General features: G+C 38.9%; 1 protein-coding gene across 1 annotated transcript in view; it reads left to right on the plus strand.

The window, feature by feature from the left end:
- Positions 1-18,037, plus strand: part of SDCCAG8 (serologically defined colon cancer antigen 8) — a 434,015-nt gene that overhangs the window by 134,910 nt on the left and 281,068 nt on the right. The window contains exon 13 of the mRNA XM_030196427.1: positions 12,817-12,959. Within this exon, the coding sequence (XP_030052287.1) occupies positions 12,817-12,959 (143 nt within the window). The remainder of the gene's footprint in view (positions 1-12,816; positions 12,960-18,037) is intronic.

Raw genomic sequence — 18,037 nt, forward strand, 5'->3', positions numbered from 1 at the left:
TTGGGCTGTGGCTTGGTGGCCCAATGCTGACGCCTGGTTGAATAACACTGTTTGCAATCAGTATTATTCATTTACCACAGGAGTCGTCAACCTGTGATACTAAGATGCCGTAGGTTAGTGACTCTTGTGGTAAATCAAGATGTGATAAAAGACCACTTTTATTTGAATTCAGAGTAAATTCACTTTTTAATAGCATGTCCAGTGATATTAGGGATACATGCTTATATGGGGAGTAAGCCTATCCTTAAATAAAAGCACTACAAAAAATTGCACATATCAAAGGGGTGATGTACGTACAGTTTGTTGGTCAAACTTATTGAATGGGGCAAAGTCAAGATGGTGCAATGGTAGGATGCTTATCAGCTAGCTTCTGCACCATTTTAAGTTTTATTCAGTGATTTTCTCTGAAATCCGTCAGACCTGTCGTTCTTGAGAAATGGGCAAGTTGTTCTCTTGTGCCTCTCCAAATAAAAAAAGCTCATCTGTATATCTTTTACGAGTTATAAATTGATCATAGTAGAGATGATTCGACAAGATGATCTTTTCAAATTTAGTTGTGTACAGATTTGCTATAGATGGGTCCATGGTACAGCCCATCCCTGTTCCTTTAGTTTGATTATAGAAGACCTGCTATAAAGACCTTATCAAAACAAGAGTAATTCTCAGTGCCTATTCCGCTAAAATCATAAGGAACTCTGTAGGTATTCTTTTTGATATACTATTTCTTAACAGAATCTGTTTTATCCCATCTAGGGCTTCAGTCTGAGGGATATTTGTGTATAGAGATTTGACATCTACCATGGCCTTAATGAATCTTTTCCTATTTATTATGTCCATTGAATCAAGTATGGAATGGATGGTACCAACAGGTTTAAGAAATGGACGGTGCTTGCAATATTGATCTGATACTTGACACAATAGGTTTGCCTGATGGTGAAGTCTGGGATTTATGAATTTTTGATAATATGTAGAATACAGGAATCTAAGGGTAGTCTACTTTATCCAAATTCATTCTTTATAATGTAACTGCCATCTAAGGCTGTCATCAAAACTGAATCTATATCCTTCTTTAATTCCATTCTTCTCTCCTTATTAAATTTTTCATAAAAAGTTCTGTCCATTAGTTGTGTATTTAATTAAACATCTGTATCCATAATTGCTATTCAGTGTTTATAGTAATACTGGTGTCATTCTTGAGAGTTAATTGCTACTTTCTCTTCCTCTTTGAGATTGTAAAAAACCTTCTTTTCACTATTCTTCAGTTTGTGAGCAACTGTGTAGGGATGGGGATTACCTGGGGGGGGGGGGGGGTCCATCTACTGTCTCATTTGACAATGGATAGATACATATAGTTTGTAGTTCATTTTGAAAAATAATCTGTAATCTTTCATTTGCAGGTAAAGCAGAACAGTTCAGAGCTCTGAAGTTTGAATGCGTGTATGAGACGATGGTACAGGGAGGAGAGATTTAGATCTGTTAGGAACTGAGCAACATTCTGGGGAAGGAAGAGCCTATTCTGAAAGGATGGATTCCACCTTAACCGGGATAGAAACAGGCTGCTGGCACTATCATTTAAAAAGGAGATAGAGCAGCTTTTAAATTAGAATGGGGAAGGGGGAGCTGACAGTCACTCAGGAGCACATGGTTTAGAGTGAGGTATTCTTGAAGGATACTATTATAAAAGGACATTTAGGAATCCCAATAGAGAGGTTTCAACAAAGGTGAAAGAAAACCAGAAGTGTTTAAGGGTAGAACAGAGCAAAGGTTGCAAATTATACCCTGTCAACATCTATGCAGCTTGTAGATGCAAGGAATAAACGCACTTTGAAGTGTCTGTATACAGATGCTAGAAGCCTAAAAGATAAGGTGGGAGAGTTAGGGTATATATAATAGTTATCTCAGAGAACTAGTGGAAGGAGAATGGGACACACTTAGGCATATTTTCAAAGCACCCTTCCAAAGTTCCATAGATTTCTATGGAACTTTGGAAGGCTAAGTGCTTTGAAAATATGCATAACTGTTAACCATGGTATAAGTTATATCGCAATGATAGGGTGGATCAAATTAGAAGGGGGGGAATTGCACTGTATGTTAAAAAGGGAATTGAGTCAAACAAAATAAAAGTTCTGCATGAAAAAGAGAGCAACGTGGAATCATTAAGGGTAGAAATTCCATGTGTGAAGGGAAAGAATATACGCGTAGGGCTATACTAGTATCCATCAGGTCAGAACAATCGGACAGATGAAGAAATGTTAAGAGAAATTAGAAAAGCTAGCAAATTTTGCAACATTATAATAATGGGTGATTTCAGTTACCCCAGTATTGACTGGTTAAATGCCACATCATGGTCATCCCCTTCCCACCCTGCCCCCCCCCCCCCAACAAATAACTGCAACAAGGGCAACAGTACAAGATTCAGCACCTGAAAGCCACATTAAAGACTGGCAGAAATACATGTTACACTTTTGATCCCCAATTGAACCCAATCTCCCAATACACATATTTTTCCACCATACAGTATTTAAATCAAACAAATCCTGCATCCACAGAGCAATCCCCCAACAATGCTCATTTCCCCATAAAACTCACCATACAAAAAAAAAAAAGAAAACCCTCTCAGTACCAAGCATATTGAGACTTAATACAAAACTCTATATAAAAAAACTTAGTATGAAGTGAGAAGAATTAAATTGAAGCTCTTCCCTAAAGAAGGAAAATGAAACCTGGCCATGTCGGCAGAGGTTCTGACTGTTTTTGAAGCTTGAAGTTAAGTAGCTTTATTTTTTTTTTACTGCAAATCTATTCAAACAAAAGGTCTTGAAAAATCATTTTGGATTAATGACAATTTACACTCTGCTGCTTAAGGTAAGTTGATTCTGCAGCATTTGTGTTATTTCTGAAGATCCATACTACTAAAATAATGTGTTACAAAGTAGTTTAAGACATATGAGTTGTCTATGATGCTGAGAACAGTTTTGGATAAGCAATTATTGGCACTATTTGGCACTAATTAGAATTTATGCGTACAGGGGCTACACAATGATCTTTTACTGCCAAAATATGGTGAATATGTATTGATGAAAACAAATGTACAGAAAACTGCAACCATTGGTCTTCTAAAATATGTTGAAAAAAACAGCTCAATTGAATAAACGAAAAGGAGTGGTAACATGAACGCCGTTCAAACACTCTCTTCACTCCGATAGCACCGACGTGAAGAGAGTGTTTGAAACGGCGTTCATGTTACCACTCCTTTTCGTTTATTCAATTGAGCTGTTTTTTTCAACATATTTTAGAAGACCAATGGTTGCAGTTTTCTGTACATTTGTTTTCATCAATACATATTCACCATATTTTGGCAGTAAAAGATCATTGTGTAGCCCCTGAAGCAGCCCTGTTGGGCGAAACACGGCCTGTGTCGGGCTGATCTGTACATTACATTTACAATAATAAACTATTGTTTGTCTTATATCGATCTGCTTTGTCATTTTTCCACCTTGGAGTTTGCAGATCGTTTGCCCTTTTGTTTTCTTGGACCTTCCGTAAAAATGGTGCACTTAAATTCTAAAACGTGGATCTCAAAAGGGTGTGGCTGTGGGAGAGGCATGGGCAGGTTGTGGGCTTTTCTAAAAATTACATTCACATTTATAGAATATGCCTGATCTGTGCCTAAGTTAGGCGTGGGCATTTACATCAAGTTTTAGTTGGCATAAATGTTTGCGCCTTTTAGTCATGGGGACAGGCATGTACATATTCTATAAACTTTGCTTAACTTTAGGCGGTCACCTCTTTGGCCACCTTAAGATCATCACTTATGATCACATCAAGTCCTGCTCCTCTTTTGTACACAGAAGCACTTCACCGCTTAAACTGTACCTCTCCCTCAGGTTTTTGTAGCTCAAGTGCATGACCCTGCATTTTTTTAGCTTTAATTCTTAGCTGCCAAATTCTAGACCATTCTTCAAGCATCACCAGGTCCCAACTTATGTGATCCATACCATCAGGAATATTAACCCTACTGCAGATGTTAAAAAAGTACCCATACATCTTTATAACATGCAAGGACAGATCCTACAGAAGTCACACCTAAAATGAAATTATAGACACTTACGCCTGTTCGGAAGCAAGTGTGAACTCACTCCAGAATACAATACAATTGGCTTTTCTGTCCCACATTTACCCCTAAGAGTTCTATGCGGTTTACAAACAAGTAGCTAGGCATTCCTAGGCAAGTGCAATATCTAAAAAAAATATTAAAATTTAACAAGCATGTACAAATCTTCCAAAAAGAACAGGCCTATACCTGGTTCATGTAAAACTACATTCATTCCGATCACTGCATTTAAATTGATGCCAAGGCTAACTTTATAAGAGGCACTTTAGTCACATAAATATGTGTAGAAGTGCTTTTATAAAATTACTTTCAATGCATGTACATGTGTATTTTATTTTTAAAAATGCATGTATATTGCAACTCTGCCTCTTATTTACCTAAAGTGTGCTCCTGGGAATGCCTACACAGTATGTGTGTAAATACGTGTGATCCTTTTGACACCTATGTACATATATGGCCATACTCTTTTGTGCATGTAAATCCTGTATATATGTGGTGAGACCTTTATAAAACTACCTCACCATTGTTTTCAACCATGGCAAGAAACTTGATTTTAAAAAAGGAAGTGAAACCAGAATTAATAATTTATAAATCAGTAAAGAATGTTTTAAAATGCTGTCAAATCTTGTTGTGACTTCCTGTATCATAGCAGAAGTCCAAAACAGCTCTGTAGTTAACATGCATCAATATGTAAAACTGTACTTTTATTAATGCTGTTTACAGCTTAAGTTTTTTTGTATGTAATAAATTGGAAGACAAGTGCATGTGGGTGGGTATTTGATCTGTCAAACTGAAATCCATATTTATAGATTTTAAGAATATCAATTACAATACTAGCACATCTGTACAATAACAAGTTTTGTATGGCAGTTTGATACTGTATGCAGGAAACTGTTTCCATGGTACTCTGGCAATGAGCAGCTTCAACGAAGGCACATATGTGGGTCAAATGCTTGTATCATATGAGCTGTCAGAAACATCTAGAGATCTTTCCAGAAAATACTTTTTAAGCACACATGGAAAGGGATCCACATGGAACTGCATCAACTAAATGTCAGAAGACAAACAACTTCATTCGATTCCACTTTGCCTTATTGACTGGGATTTATTTTTCTTCTGTTTGCATCTCTGCTTTCCTGACTACTTTACCACCTTCTCTTAGCTTTTCCAAATATTATTGCGTGCCTTCCTTTTTCTGCAGTCCTTTGTAGTTCATGAAGGCTTATCTCTTTTCCCTTACCGTTTCAGCGACTACATCGGTGGTCGTCTTTTCCTCTTAGTTTTATTTACTTTTGTAACAATGAGGTTTGTTGCCCTTACAGTAGCTTTTTTCAATTTTTCCCACTGCTTTTCTGCTTTCCCTAGATGTGTCCATATTGCTAACAACTCCTTGAAGTATTCCCCCATCTTGACAAAGTTAGTCTTTTGAAGTCTAGAATTCTCTCCACATGTTCCTTAATATGGAACTATACCATCTGGTGATCACTGGATGCCAGGTGTTCACCAACTATAACATTAGAAATACACTACCCATTCATAATCTCTAGGTCCTATATGGCTCCATACCTCATAGGTTCCAGTATCAACTGCTGGAACAAATCTCCCTTTAGATATCCAGAATCTCCTTACTTCTAGAGACACCTGCAACAAGGGCATCCCAATCAACATCTGGCATATTGAAATCACCTGCTAGTGGTACTTTCTCATTCATAGCTATATTGTAAATATCATCAATTAAATCTCTCTCCACTTCTGCCTGTGAAGGAGGCCTGTATACCACACCAATGTAAATAGATTTCCCACTCCTTCTTTCTAAATTAATCCATAGTTACTACTACTACTTAACATTTCTAAAGCGCTACTAGGGTTATGCAGCGCTGTGCAATTTAACATAAAAGGACAGGCCCTGCTCATAGAGCTTGCAATCTAAAGGACAAGTGAGTAGTTCTGCCTCTTTATCCCAAGTCCAAGAGTTCTATTCCTTTAATATCATCTTTTCCATACAACACCACTCCTAATGGTAGCCTAATGATTAGTGCAGTGGGCTGAGAACCTGGGGAAATCAGTTCAATTCCCACTACTTCTCCTTTTGGCCCTGGGCAAGTCACTTAACCCTCCATTGCCTCAGGTACAAAAACAAGACTGTGAGCCCACTAGGGACAGAGAAAGTACCTGCATATAATAAATGTAAACCGCTTTGGTTGTACCACAGAAAGTCAGTATATCAAATACCTCTACCATGCCCCTCTTGAACTGATAATAGTCCAGGCATGGTTTTCTGTGAACCATGTCTCCCTGACTGCCACTAAATCCAAGTCATCTTCATCTATCACATGCTATAGATCCAGGATCTTATTTTCCATGCTCTTGTCTTTTCCAGGTCATTTATAAATGATCTGAAAATCAGAATGACAAATGAGGTGATTAAATCTGAAGATGACACATAATTATTCCAAGTTGTTAAACACATGCAGACTATGAAAAATTGCAGAAAGACCTTAGGAATTTGGAAGACTGGGCATCCAAAAATGGCAGATGAACTTTAATATAGACAAATGCAAAGTGATACACATTGGGAAGAGTAATCCAAATCATAGTTACCTGATGCTAGGGTCTACTTGGGAGTCAGCACCCAAGAAAAAGATCCAGTGTCATTGTAGACTGTACACTGAAATCTTCTGATAGGTTTGGACAAATTGCTGGAGGAAAGGTCCATAGTCTGCTATTGAGACAGACATGGGGAAGCAACTATTTGCCCCAGGATTGGTAGCATGGTATGTTGTTACTAATTGGGTTTCTGCCAGGTGCTTGTGACCTGACTTGGCCACTGTTTGGAAAACAGGATACTGGGCTAGATGGACCATTGGTCTGACCCAATATGGGTAATCTTATGTATGTTCTTATGTATGTGGCGGCAGCCAAAAAAAGCAAACAGGATGCTAGGAACTATTAGGAAAGGGATGATAAATAAGACCAAGAATACTATAATGCCTCTGTATCTGCTCCATGGTACAACCTTACTTTTACTGTGTTCAATTCTGGTTGCTATATCTCAAAAAAGATATAACGGAATTAGAAAAGGTTCAAAGAAGAGTGACCAAAATAATAAATGGGATGGAACCTGTCTTATATGAGGAAAAGCTAAAGAGGTTAGGGTTCTTCAGCTTGGATAAGATGGCTGAAGAGAGAGATGATTGAGATCTACAAAATCCTGAGTGATGTTGAACAGGTAAAAGTGAATCGATTTTTTTTTTACCTCTTTCAATAAGTATAAAGACTAGAAAATTGCTTAGAAATACTTTTTCACTCAACAAATAGTTAATCTCTGGAATTTTTTGCCAGAGGATGTGGTAACAGTGGTTAGCATATTTTGGTTTAAAAAAAGGTTTGGTCAAGTTCCTCGAGGGAAAGGTCTATAGTCTGCTATTGAAATAAACATGAGCAAGCCACTGCTTGCTCTGGGATTGGTAGCATGGAATGTTGCTACTACTTGGGCTTCTGCCAGGTACTTGGATGTGGCCGGATCTACCATTGGTCTGCCCAGTATGGCTATTCTTATGTTCTATATACAGTTTTCCAGATGTTGCTCTCTTTTCTCCATTTCTATAGAGGTATGTGAAGGAGTGAGTGTCACTAGATAGAAGGAAATATGAATAACAGTGAGGGAAATATGGAGAAGATAAATGACCTTGAAAGAAGAACTGTCATTGTGAAACATATATATGTGTATGTATATATATATATATATATATATATATATATATATATATATATATATACACACACACACACACAGCAATGTATATTTATATTTATACTGATAACAACATATATCTAATGTGTTGGAAGAGACCAGGACAGATTACCGAAATGAGCTATATCCTCAAGTAAATTGATAATGTGAGAAGAGTCTCTAACAACATGTTAATACCCTTTTCTTTCTTTTATATATATATATATTTTTTTTTTTTTTGTCTTTTTTTTCTCTAATTTACATGGTAAGTTTTCCTGCATTTGATTATTTTGGCACGCACAGTGATGTCACTTTATTTATAATATATCACCAACAGTTGTGTCAATTTCTTTCAGCTGAAGGTTATCAATAGAAATCAAACAAAATAAAACATGGAAAAGAAAATAAGATGATACCTTTTTTTATTGGACATAACTTAATACATTTCTTGATTAGCTTTCGAAGGTTGCCCTTCTTTGTCTTTGTTTGATTTCTATTGATAACCTTAAGAGTGGACTAACACGGCTACCACACCTCTCTACTTTCAGCTGAAGAAAAGAGCTGTTTTGCAGTGCTACCACAATATAAACGGTGTTCTTATTCTTATTTTGATTGTTCTGCTAACTGGGAGGAGAAGTGGTTCTCGTTATGAAAATGGCCTCAGGTCTGTCTCAGAATTTAAACCAGATGGAGCAAATTCTTTTAGAAAATAAATAGTCCTCTGGTTTTCTCTCAGTAACCAATGGTCTGTGTCGCCTCCGTTCCAGAATTTGTGAAGGACTTTGTATACAAAGAACTTTAAATCATCAGTGGTGTGGTTAAAAGTGTTTCAGTGCTTCACTATCGGTTCTGAGATGATGTTGCGCTCTTGTGCTCTATAATTCTTGTCTTAATAATCCATTTAGTCTTGCCCATATAACATGAGCTGACAAGGACACTGAATAATGTATATCACACATGCCTTGTTGCAGTTTGAGGAATGTCTGAGTGAAGACCATTTTTGACTATGGATGAATGAAGGTGATAATGTCCATAGCATGAGGGCAAACACTGCATCTTCCACAAGGTCTATATGTCTAAGATAAATCTCCTGTAGAGGATCTGGTGGAAGAGTCAGTGGTACAATTTTTTAGGTTTCTTCCTCTGGAATATTCCACTACCAAATTTTTATTCTTTTTTTTTAACATTACATTTTTATTGAAAAACAGAATGAGTATAAGTACAATATGTCCAATACAGGTTGCAGTAGTATTACCTTCAAACTTTTATAGAGTGCACTTAGAATCATACCGAAGGTATAACTTGAAATACAAGGAGGCATATTTTCAAAGCACTTAGCCTTCCAAAGTTCCATAGAAACCTATGGAACTTTGGAAGGCTAAGTGCTTTGAAAATATGCCTCTATGTGCCCCAACCCCAAACTGAAGTTCCCCATCCCACCCCCCTCCCTAATCCCAGTCCCACAAAACCTTTAAGAATTCTGGGTTAAAGTATTAAAATGAGTCCATAGATTGGAAGCGGGGTCAAAGTGGCCCAGTCTCTTATCCGTAAGTTGTTCCATTTCACCAACCAAAGATAAGTTTCAAAATCCAGTCAGCCTCAGTAGGTCCCACTGATTTTTTCCAGTGGCTTACAATAACACTCTTAGCACCCGTCAAGCACATTCTCTTAAGGTGGTGTTGCCACTTCAGGCCACGCCTATTGCCCAGTCCCAATAGGCACCATCTTGGATTGCAAGGGAAAGAGCTGCCTGTGTGAATAACAATCTTGGAAACAATCTTCTCCCAAAAGGGTTTATCTGATCACAGGACCATCAGATATGTAAAAATGTTCCAACCCCAGCTCCACAGTGCCAACAAGCGTGGGAGGCCGTGGGGAACATAGCATGACATTTCACAGGTGTGTAATACCATCGTGTTAATACTTTATAGGCATTTTCTTTCAAAAGCGCACACTGATGGTTTGTTGACTTCTAAAAATATACTTACCTATCCCTATCCTTTTTCTCATACCTCTTCTATCCCATGTATGCCTTGTTCATTGGTCCTATCACATACCCCTTTGTTGATTCTGTTACTATAGATTGTATTTTTGTTACTATGTAAGCCGTATTGAGCCTGCGATGAGCGGGAAAGTGTGGGGTACAAATGCAATAAATAAATAAAAAATAGCTTTCCATTCACTCACAGTAAACTCAGCATTAAGATTCAGTCATATAAGTATACTTCTGAAAGCTTGTACCCCTAATAAATTTGTAAAGAATGGAGATTGTTCCCCTCATTTTCCCCACCGATCCCCAAAGTTTTTTTAAAGTGTTCACAGTCAACAGGGTCATCTCTCAACCACCCTTGTTGGAGTATATAATGCTGTCAGACTTGTGAGTTCTTGTACCAAGTAGAGCGCCGCTGAGCCCGGTATGTGGACCAAGTTCTGCTTGGTGGCTGGACAACCCCGGGTTTCACCTGCACTGACCGCCGTTCCCCAGAGGTTGAGCTCCTAGGTGTGGGTGGCCTGCAGGACTTACAAGATGGAGCTGGAAATGGGGTGGTGAACATATCGGCCAGGCAAACAGCAGTTCAAGAGAGTAATCCAGGTACAGGCATAGTCAGTAGGCAGGCAGGCAGGCAAGAAAGTAATCCAAACACAGGTAGTCATAAGTACATAAGTAATGCCACACTGGGAAAAGACCAAGGGCCCATCGAGCCCAGCATCCTGTCCACTACAGCGGCCAATCCAGGTCAATAGGCAGGCAGCCGGTCAAGACAGTAATCCAGGTACAGGCAAAGTCAGTAGGCAGGCAGCAGGCAAGAGAGTAATCCAGGCGCAGGTAAAATCAATAGGCAGGCAGCAAGTCAAGAGAGTAATCCAGGTACAGGCAAAGTCAGTAGGCAGGCAAGAGAGTAATCCAGGCACAGCTAAACTCAATAGGCAGGCAGCAGGCAAGAGAGTAATCCAGGCACAGGTAAAGTCAATATGCAGGCAGCCAGTCAAGACAGTAATCCAGGTACAGGCAAAGTCAGTAGGCAGGCAGCAGACAAGAGAGTAATCCAGGCACAGGTAAAGTCAATAGGCAGGCAGCAGGCAAGAGAGTAATCCAGGTACAGGCAAAGTCAGTAGGCAGGCAGCAGGCAAGAGAGTAATCCAGGTACAGGCAAAGTCAGTAGGCAGGCAGCAGACAAGAGAGTAATCCAGGCACAGCTAAACTCAATAGGCAGGCAGCAGGCAAGAGAGTAATCCAGGCACAGGTAAAGTCAATATGCAGGCAGCCAGTCAAGACTAATCCAGGTACAGGCAAAGTCAGTAGGCAGGCAGCAGACAAGAGAGTAATCCAGGCACAGGTAAAGTCAATAGGCAGGCAGCAGGCAAGAGAGTAATCCAGGTACAGGCAAAGTCAGTAGGCAGGCAGCAGGCAAGAGAGTAATCCAGGTACAGGCAAAGTCAGTAGGCAGGCAGCAGGCAAGAGAGTAATCCAGGTACAGACAAAGTCAGCAACGAGGGACAAAGTAGAGAAGAAGAAAACTACTGAGAAAGTAACACCTACCAAAGTAGAAGCCGAAGCATGGAGTCCAGGAAGAGCTCAGCTGATAAAGTGCTGGCATCTGACATCAGCAGGGACCAGCAGGGAGAAGGAGCATAGCCATAGGACAAGAGCAGGGGAAGGAGGAACCGGAAGACCAATAGGAGAGAAGCAAGGGAAGCCAGGCAGAGAGAAAGCAGAGCCAGGTGCATGGAAGCAAAGCAATCAAGGAGCCTGCAGCCAGAGAAGAACTACACACACATGGCTCAGGGCTATGCCAGTCAAGTGTGTGTGTCAATGGGACCCCGCGCAGCCTGAGGACGCCGCTTGCGTTGAGGTAGGGGACATGACAAATGCTTAACCTGTAAATAAAAGAAAACATCAAACCCAAATTTTTATTCTTAAAGCACTCATGGCCTTCCAGTATGTGCATTTTGATTCATTTTTATACAAATTTATTTACAAAAGTTATTAATGCATATTTATGTTTTGTCAGTACTCCTGATGCAGGTATCTGCCAAAACATAGCTGAGTCAGGTCCTTGTTGCTGATGAATAAATCGTTTTTTTACTATACTGGTGGTCTTTCGCTTTTTTTTGGATGATTCCTGGTTCCCTCTGACTAGACTTGTTCTTATCTACTGTTTATACCTTCCTGCCTTTCTAAGGGCCCATTTTACTAAGCTGCACTAGAAAGTGGCCTGTGCTATGACTAACATGGTGGTTTCCCACGCACTAAGGCCACTTAGCACAGCTGTAAAATGGCTGCATTTTCCATTTTGAAATAATGACCACTCGCTTATTGTCCCATTAGCACATGGCCATTAGCACGTAAGCCCTTAATTATACCTATTTTCTAGGCTTTAAGGGCTCACTTGCTAGCCATGCGCTAATCAGTTGGTGTGTTGATATAGCTGTGCTAACAGATTAGTGCTGGGTACGCCTACTCTCTGCCCCCCAAACACGCCCTCAGCACTAAAAAGCATATATATTTTAGCACATGTGAAGTGTGCGCAGATGCCAAAACTGCTGCAGGATGTCTGAGTGCAACCCGCAGTAGGGGTTTTAAACCTGTGGTATACTTACCACAGCTTAGTAAAAGGACCCCTAAGTGTAAATACTACATACAGTTTTTGAAATAGATTTATAAATACATACACATGAATTGCAATTTTAGGAAAGTAAAAGCAAAAAAATACTCAAAATATTCAAGGAAAATGTAGAACAATATTTGTTCATTGCTGAGTAGCCATTTTTTGTTTTGTTTTTTCTGTTTTCATATGACTCTAAACTACAGTTATAATTTCTGTTACATCTCTCCTCATACAAAAGAATAATTGTTTGGAAATATTTATTCTGTATTCCCTTTTCTCAAACTACACATCTAAAATATCTAAAAATATATCCTATTAGAAGAGTATGACCATTTCTGAACCTTTTTCTGTTCCGAAAGGAAATTCAGAAGTTGGGATTAGAACTGAGTGAGAATAATAAGCGCTTGGAACAAGTCCAGCAGGACACAGCAAGATCCAAAGATGAATGCCTAAAACTGACAGAACTGCTGGGTAAATCCGAGCATCAACTGCACCTCACCAGGTACCTTTAATCTTATTACATGCCATAGCACCCATGCCATACTTCTAATTTTTGCCACAGGCATGTAAACAGTTGTTTCAGATATTCTTATCCGTTCACTGCTTGCACAGCTTTAAGGCACAGTAGAAAAAGTAGGGATATGGTGACACACGTGGTGTTTATAGCTTTGGCAGGAAATTAAAATATGGAGCAATATAGATCCCATTCTCAAATATTTTGATGATGCCCTCTCAAACAGAAATATAGCTATACAGTTTTCCCTCTGTTGATACAACCAGATATGTGTGATTTCTATAAGCAAAGAGAAAAAAACATAACAGAGAAATAAAATGAATCCTACAAGATCATCAGGAAGTCAAAAATTATCTCTTTGAATTCTAGTAAGAACCTGGAATGAGTAAAATAATTTTTGTCCCCAAACAAAGTTTCTGTGCCTTGGGCTGGCCCATGTTGTGGAGAAAGCATTCATAGCCAGTTGAGACAGGGAGTCCCAACACAGTTTGGCCAAACATTGGAGACACATGTACTGGGTCTTGGAGAATGTCACACTCTGTAGTTATTGCCAAACACCAAGTAGTTGCAAATGAAGGCGATTGGTAGCATATTCCAATAGAAGCTGTTTTCAATTTAGTCGGAAGCCCAAAAAAGCAGGTGGGAACTGCTGGGCCAAAATCCTCAAAGAGAAAGGCCAATTTTTTAAATTAGAAGTAGTCTGTTTTAAGAAATAGATTTTCAGTTGAAGGTATATAGTGGTGCCGATAATTCTGGCTGCAAATAGTCACTGAGGCACAAAAAAAAAAGATGAAAATCTCATTATGATATTGGCAAGTTTGAATTGTAGCATAAACATTGGGCTTCTGGCTATTTTATTTGTGGCTGAAGTGGTACAAGATACATATTTAATTTAAAAGTTGCCATAATGGTATTTTATATTATGTTGCACAGTTTAAGGAAATAATTCCATTTTATTCAACATGGCTTTAAGCGAGCAGGAGAGGCTCCTGCCCAGTTAAACCTCACTCATCAGGCTGTCCCTGGATATTCAGTGGCATTTGACCACATAGTGCTGCTGAATTTCAAGTTTCAAATTTATTTGCTACATCACCTAGTTAGTGCACTGTCTAAGGCAGTTAACAAAATATACAAAATAGAGCAAACCTTTTCAGGGAAGGAATGAAAGAAAAGAGAAATTACAATTTGTGTGGTTAGTGCTGGGGCAGTCTGTGAGTGGAGTTGGGGAGGAGCCGGTAGTAATGTGGGCACCAACCATATTCAGTGCTGGTGCCCACATAGCTGACTGGGCAGACAGGACACACAAAAGGCAGTCCTATCTTTGTCCTGTTAGCTATGCGGATACCAGCACCCCTATAACTTCTGTTTCGGTGGCTGACCCAGTTAAGCAGACATGACCCCAGCAATTAATAATCCGGGTTAAATTCAGCCTGTGGCAGTCAGTGGCTTTTAAACCACTGACCGTCACAGGCTGTATATCAGGATATATATATATATATATATATATATATATATATATATATATATATACATAGGCATTTGTATGGCACCCTAAGCCATAGCTCCATACAACAGATTAAACCTGGGTACATACATTCTTTTCCTGAAGAGTTTATAATCTAATTTGGTAGTTAAAACAGCAGAAGCTAGTGATTTGCCCAGGTATATGTACTTGCTTCCTTTGAAAAAAGGTATTTCAGTTAGATATAGTACAAATTCAATATATTTGACAGATCAAATCAATAAATGTCAGCACCTCAACAGATGTGTAATTATAATGTCATACTGAGAATTTGCCAAGGTCAGCCAAGCTCAGCATTGCAATACTCAATTATCAAACCAGCATAAACAAAATATTGTTATAATAAACCACACTGGAATCTCATGTGGTGCTTTAATTATCAAAAGCTACATACCATGACTGTCATTCTGCTTTTGTATGAGAAATATACTCTGGAGCTAAATATCAATATCATGGTCTGCCTGCCACGAAAAGACTTCAGGAAGAAGATTGTATAGTTTTGCTACTGCTTCATTCCAGGAGTAGATACTACAGTGGTTCACTATCTGCTCTATGAGTCATGAATAGAGCATTGCATAAGTTCAGTCCTGACCAACAGCTTGTCAGCATTTTGAAGAAATGTTTCCCGAAACCTTGTAGAATTTATCTTCCACATTCTTCAAAATGTAAGTGTTTTTCTAACAGTGCTTTTGTCTTATTTATTGAATTTGAAGCATTTAGCTCACGATTAACTGTTGTATAGAAAATAACTGTTTAATTGGAAGCAGTTTATTTTCTGTCATCAGAAGAGAGGGGAAATTTATTGGACCTGAAAGTTGCACAAGATCAAGTAAGAAAAATCTAGCAACAAAGTTACATTAGGATTACCAGGAAAGAATGTACCAAGATATTTTGATTCACTGAAACACCAACTTTCTTGGGTTTTCACATATTTAAAAAATGTTACAAATTCTTTTCTTCCCATCCACTTCTGCATAAACTGGAGATGTCAGGAAATATTTTGGCAAAGTATGCTGAGCTAGAACAGACACTATATTTTTGGCAGCTGAAGTGGTCTGCTGAGAGAAGGGGCTATCTTCCAGGTTCCCTGTACCTAGGAAACAATGTCGTCTTTCTCCTCTGCTTCCTCTGTTGCTCTCTGTACCTGTGTGTCCATCATAGAGATCGTCATATATAATAGGGGTGTACAACCTTGACCATGATGGACCACAACCTAGTTGGGTTTATAGGAGTTCAACAATGAATATGCATGAGATATGTTTTATACAGTGGAAGCTGTACGTGCAAATATAACTCGTGCATATTCACTGTCATAATCCCAAAAACCCTGTGGCCCTTGAAGACAGAGGTTTGTGCACCCCTGATTTATTGCATATTGATACAGCCTTCATTTTCCCAGATGCTTCTGAGCCTGGCCACTTCCTCCTCCAGCTTTCTTACCTGCATCCTGATGAAATCCATCTCATAATGAATGCTTCTGTAGCATCACTGTAATATGCTGGAAAGTATATGCCACAATTCCAGCAAATTGTGATCAGAATCAGCTTGGAAGCATACTATAAGAATCCTAGAGATTCAGGCACAGGAAGAGTCAGCAGTAGTGACTAGGTTTGTACTATGATGTATTATTGTCTTCCATCCATTATGGATACTTGTATTAAGAGGGATGTTCTCAACCCATAGATCTTTGAGCACTTGAATGCAATTACTGAGTTCATGGTGCAAGCACCAAAGAAAAGAAAAGGCTCTGTCAGCACCTTTGTCTTTGAGGCAAGTAGGCAGGTGTCCACATCACCACAAGTAGTCAAGTAGATAGGTATGGGCAGGAAGCACTTGCTCCTAGAAAGAATCTTTGGTACATTGCTTGACGCTTTCTGATCAAGTTTCAAGTTTAATTAAGCTTGATGTACCATCCTAGGGCAGAGGCCTTCAGAACGGTTTACATAGTATATATTCTTAAGCGTAGAGAACTTAGTAGCAAACAGGAGAGGGGCAGAGGTAGAAAAAGACAATAGTAAATAGTAGGAGAGAAAAAAGGAACTCCATCATATATAGGACAGAAGAGGTCAGAAAGGAAGAAGACGAGAGGCTGAAATATGTTGTCTTCACTATACACATAAGCTAAATTCAGGTACACAGAAGGCGGGCAACTAAGTGAGATTGAAAGCAGCCTTGAGGAGGATAGTTTTAAGAGTGGAGCAGAAATCATTGTGTGAAGTTAATAATCTCAGTTGGGGAGGGAGAGTATTCCAGAGGGTTGGGCCAAAATGTTAAGAAGTCTATTACAAACAAAGTCGTAGCGTATTTGCAAGTAAGAGGGAATTTTCAGCATGTTCGACTGAGATGAACATAATCTTCTGAGGGGGACGTAAGGGAGTAGATGGTGAGCAAGGTGGAGTGGTGAACTAGAGTAAGAATTTTAAAGGTAATTCTGTAGGAAATTGGGAGTCAATGTTCTTCCTTGAGAAGGGAGTAACGTATTTTCTGGGTCAGAAGTTTAAGGGTAGTGTTCTGTATTAATTGAAGGCGGCAGTGTTCAGAGTGTATTAATCCATAGAAGAGGCTATTGCAGTATTCTAGGTAGGAGATAACCAGAGAATGAAGGAAGGCATGAAGCACTGGTTTTGTAAATAAGTGGGGTATGGATGAAATCAACTTAAATTTATAGAAGCAGCATTGAACAACGGTTGAAATATGTAAGTGGTAGAAGAAGGCCGAATCGAGTGTGATGGCATGAATTTTCAGAGTGGGTTGTAATAAACTGGGGCTCCAGCCAGATTGAGAGATCCAGATTAGTTGCAGTGGTTCTAGTGAACAGTAAAGTCTGTATTGTATCAGGGTTGAGTTTCAATTTTATGGTGCAAAGCCAGTTGGCTATTGCGAGCAATTTCTGATTCAGAGCAGTTGTAGAAGGGGAGATTGAGTTATCTAAAGCCACAACTATTTGAATCTAAGAAAAGGCACAAAGGCACAGTTGAGAATACTCAAAGAAATGATAGGTAATATTATTCCACCTAAGAAGACACTTACAAGGAAAACACAACTGAAATCTGGCCCCTAAGGACAGTACATCTTGTTTCATCCTAAAAACTTTTCTTCCTTCCTTTTTGCATCCATCGACATACGTGCTTACCAGTGTGACATCTTGCCGTCTGCCTGTTGTGTTTGCTGCTTCCCGGTTGCGACCAAAGATTTTAAAAGCTGAATTTCTTTATTGGGTTTATTTATTTATTTATTTTTTTACAATTCTATATTGTAACTAACAAAATAGAACAAAGAGGGAGGAGTCACTATAGTACATAGATTGCACATTTGTTCTCTGTCTTGTCAAAGAAAAATATAATAAAGTAATAAACCTTGTGAATCAGTTGCTGTATACTTCTAAAATGGATCAAATAGCCTTTTATACTGTAGTACCAATGAAATAAGTACAAAGCATTGACCTGTCAGTACTTTTAGGGTGGAACAATAAGTTGAATTAACTGTATTATAACAATACTTTTAATGGTCACCAAGCTTTTTACTTCTTTCAATTGATTAAGGG

Source organism: Microcaecilia unicolor, chromosome 3 (assembly GCF_901765095.1).
Source record: "Microcaecilia unicolor chromosome 3, aMicUni1.1, whole genome shotgun sequence".
Classification (NCBI taxonomy): Eukaryota; Metazoa; Chordata; class Amphibia; order Gymnophiona; family Siphonopidae; genus Microcaecilia; species Microcaecilia unicolor.